The sequence below is a fragment of the Micropterus dolomieu genome, unplaced genomic scaffold, assembly GCF_021292245.1.
Source record: "Micropterus dolomieu isolate WLL.071019.BEF.003 ecotype Adirondacks unplaced genomic scaffold, ASM2129224v1 contig_7801, whole genome shotgun sequence".
Lineage (NCBI taxonomy): Eukaryota > Metazoa > Chordata > Actinopteri > Centrarchiformes > Centrarchidae > Micropterus > Micropterus dolomieu.
The window spans coordinates 1-3,249 of record NW_025736787.1 but is presented as its reverse complement, the minus strand read 5'-3'; the positions used below and the strand labels follow the sequence as shown (position 1 = coordinate 3,249).

Genomic DNA, 3,249 nt, shown 5'->3' with positions numbered 1-3,249 from the left:
AGTTGTTGTGCAATGATGTGTGTACACACAATATTTTATGAACAGGTTATATTATATAAATCAGTTACACTTCATTTTAAAATATGAAATGCATTTTAATTATGTAATAGAAATGGCTATATCTGCCTTTACCATCACATTGAATAAATGTATGTTAGACCTGTTACAAACATGCTAAAAGACCCCAGTTAACTTATTAGTCAGAATTTTGTTCAGATGTACTAATATATATGGTGAAGTTACAAAAAAAAGCCATGGCACAGTTTGAGATGCAGATACATTTTATTCTACTGAAGAATTGCCATGCTTAGGGAGACACTATTCAGACATCAGGTGTCTCAGAAACTAGAATTCCTTCCTTGAGGTTCACTCCCCGTCGTGTCCTTTCTGAAATGAGAATGAGAAATAGACAATGAAACACATATCTTTGTTATTTTTAAGGCTTTGCAATTTGTGAAGCAATGCTGCAATCAAGTTAAAAGTCTAAGATTCACTATGGATTAGTAAGTACATATTATGGTATATACATACACGGGTATTTATATAATCAGAGGTTTTCCTCTCTTTCCACATGAAATGCAAAAACACAATTGCGGCACTGTCAAGAACATGCCAAATCAACTGCCGGCAATATAACCCTAACCCCTACAGCCATGTTGACCAATCAGAAGCCTCAAAATAATATTTCAAAGGTTTGTTGAGGTTTGTGCACGCTGTACACTATTTAGGTGGCAATATACTGACTGACTCATAAACAGTAGTCAGACGGGACAAAAATTAAGAATATATTGTAATTTATATTGTATTAATTTCATTTATTTAATAATCAAGAAATAAATAATTATATTTAATACAATATATCACAACACGAAACACACATAACTGACCTTTGAGCCCACATCACGACTCTTGGCACGTAGTTTGTTGACCTGGGACTCAGCGATGTCAGCTCTCTCTTCAGCTTCATCCAGCTCATGTTGAAGCTTACGGAACTTGGTGAGATTATTGTTGGCCTGTTCCTCCTGTAGAACGGACACACCATGTTACATGTTATATCCAATAATTTCACTGGTAAGATGCAAGTTTGGCATTTGATTTTTCACAGTACTTACAGCCTCCTCTGAAGCTCTCTTGTACGATTTGACCTTTAGCTGCAGCTTGTCCACCAGATCTTGAAGACGTGCTAGGTTTTTTCGGTCTTCTTCTGTCTAAATCGTGTGAAAACAAGATAAATTAAAAATGTATATATATTTTGATCTATATATTTTGATAATCAGAATGTAATTTGCACAGCATAAATAGATTGATAGTTACCTGATAGGTAAGCTCCTTTACACGTCTTTCATACTTTCTCACTCCTTTTACAGCATCACTGGCATGTTTTTGTTCATTTTCCACCTCGGTTTCAAGTTCCCTGACCTGCAGGAAGTAGTATGCAGTCAAAACAAAGGTGAGCCAACACCTCTGTACTTTACTAAGAGCAGCTGTTTATTTTACATATTTAAATGATTCAAAGAGCCTACTTATACTCACCCTGGCCTCGAGCTTCTGCACCTGCTTCTTGCCTCCCTTCATGGCGATCTGTTCAGCTTCATCCAGACGGTGCTGCAGGTCTTTGATAGTTTGCTCCATGTTCTTCTTCATACGCTCCAGGTGAGCGCTGGTGTCCTGCTCTTTCTTCAGCTCCTCTGCCATCATGGCAGCATCAGTGATGGCTTTCTTGGCTTTTTCCTCAGCGTTTCTGCACTCCTGCACCGCTTCCTCCACTTCAGTCTGAAGCTGGGTTGTATCAGCCTCCAGCTTCTTCTTCTGGTTTAGTAGGCTGGTGTTCTAGTCAAATGCAAAATTTGCATTTAGAATTCATCACTAAATTTATAATAAAACTATTGGTGGCAGGTGCGGTGAAAGTCTACCTGTGAGTGCAGTAGCTGCACCCTCTCACTAACATCCAGCAGCTCTTGCTCAGCAAGTTTGCGACCTCTCTCAGTTTGCTCCAGAGCAGACCTGAGCTCCTCAACTTCAGCCTGAAGCAGATTGTTGCGCCTCTCAACGATGGCGATGTTTTCCTTCAAATCGTCATTGGCTCGAAGAGAGTCATCAAGCTGGAGCTGAGCATCCTGGAAGAGTGTGACATTTATTATGAAGCAAGTTATATAAAATGACAATATAATAAGTCCAAGGTGTCCTTGGACTATGCATACCTTCAGATGAGCATGAACAGCCTTAAGTTGTTTCTGGGCCTCAGCAGCCTGCCTGTTGGCCTGGCTAAGCTGGATCTCCATCTCATTGAGATCTCCCTCCATTTTCTTCTTCAAACGGAGCGCCTCGTTCCTGCTGCGAGTCTCTGCCTCAAGAGAGCTCTGTAGATTATCCACAATTCGCTGTTGGTTTCTCTTTGCTTGCTCCATCTCTTCATCTTTCTCGGCCAGCTTGCGCTCAATATCAGCCTTAACCTGGCTGAACTCAAGTTGGGCTCTCAGAATCTTCCCTTCCTCATGCTCCAGAGAGGCCTATAGTGAAATAAAGATTGAAAATGAAATGAATGACTAGTTACTATCAATTACCAAAACATGTTCAAGTATATAATTTGAACATACCTCTGCTTCCTCCAGGGCTGTTTGAATCTCAGACTTCTCTTGTTCCAGCTGTTTTCGAATCTTCTCAAGCTCATGAATATTCTTTCCACCCTCACTAATTTGCTCAGTGAGATCAGATATTTCCTCTGAGAAACAAAAAGTTGCATTATCATATAATGGTTTAGATATTAGAGCAAATTCTGTAATTTATGCTGCTGCTACCCTTACCCTGCAGATTCTTGTTCTCTCTTTTCATGGTCTCCAGATGTTCAAGAGATTCTTCATAGGAGTTCTTCAGTTTGAAGAGCTCAGTGCTCAGAGACCTAGCTTCCTTCTGAGCGCCCTCAAGCTCTGTTTGAGACTCCTCGTACTTCTGTTTCCATTCTGCCAAAATCTGAGAGACAGTTCACATTTTAGATAAATGATCTGAAATATTTACGTTTTAAGGTCATGAGGTCAAAGGGTATGCTGTTGTTCATCTAAAAGAGCAAAATTGCCATATGTATTTAAATTCAACCTTGTCAAAGTTTCTTTGCTTCTTGTCCAGAGCAGCAGCAGCAGCATTAGACCTCTCTACATCCACCATGAGATCTTCAATCTCATTCTGCAGCCTGTGTTTGGTCTTCTCCAGAGACGAACATTTAGCATTCACGGCTTCAACTGCCTCCTCAGC

The 3,249-nt window shown here is 40.1% G+C and overlaps 1 protein-coding gene across 1 annotated transcript; it reads right to left on the bottom strand.

The window, feature by feature from the left end:
* Nucleotides 1-263: 263 nt before the first annotated feature.
* Nucleotides 264-3,246, bottom strand: LOC123964996 (myosin-6-like; the record flags this gene model as incomplete). The annotated part of the gene is made up of 10 exons (XM_046041606.1): nt 264-387; nt 888-1,022; nt 1,113-1,208; nt 1,315-1,419; nt 1,534-1,830; nt 1,914-2,117; nt 2,202-2,510; nt 2,598-2,722; nt 2,805-2,970; nt 3,094-3,246. Coding segments are annotated over 10 exons (1,611 nt in total), but the record flags the coding sequence as incomplete, so codon positions are not given.
* Between the last annotated feature and the right edge of the window lie 3 nt (nt 3,247-3,249).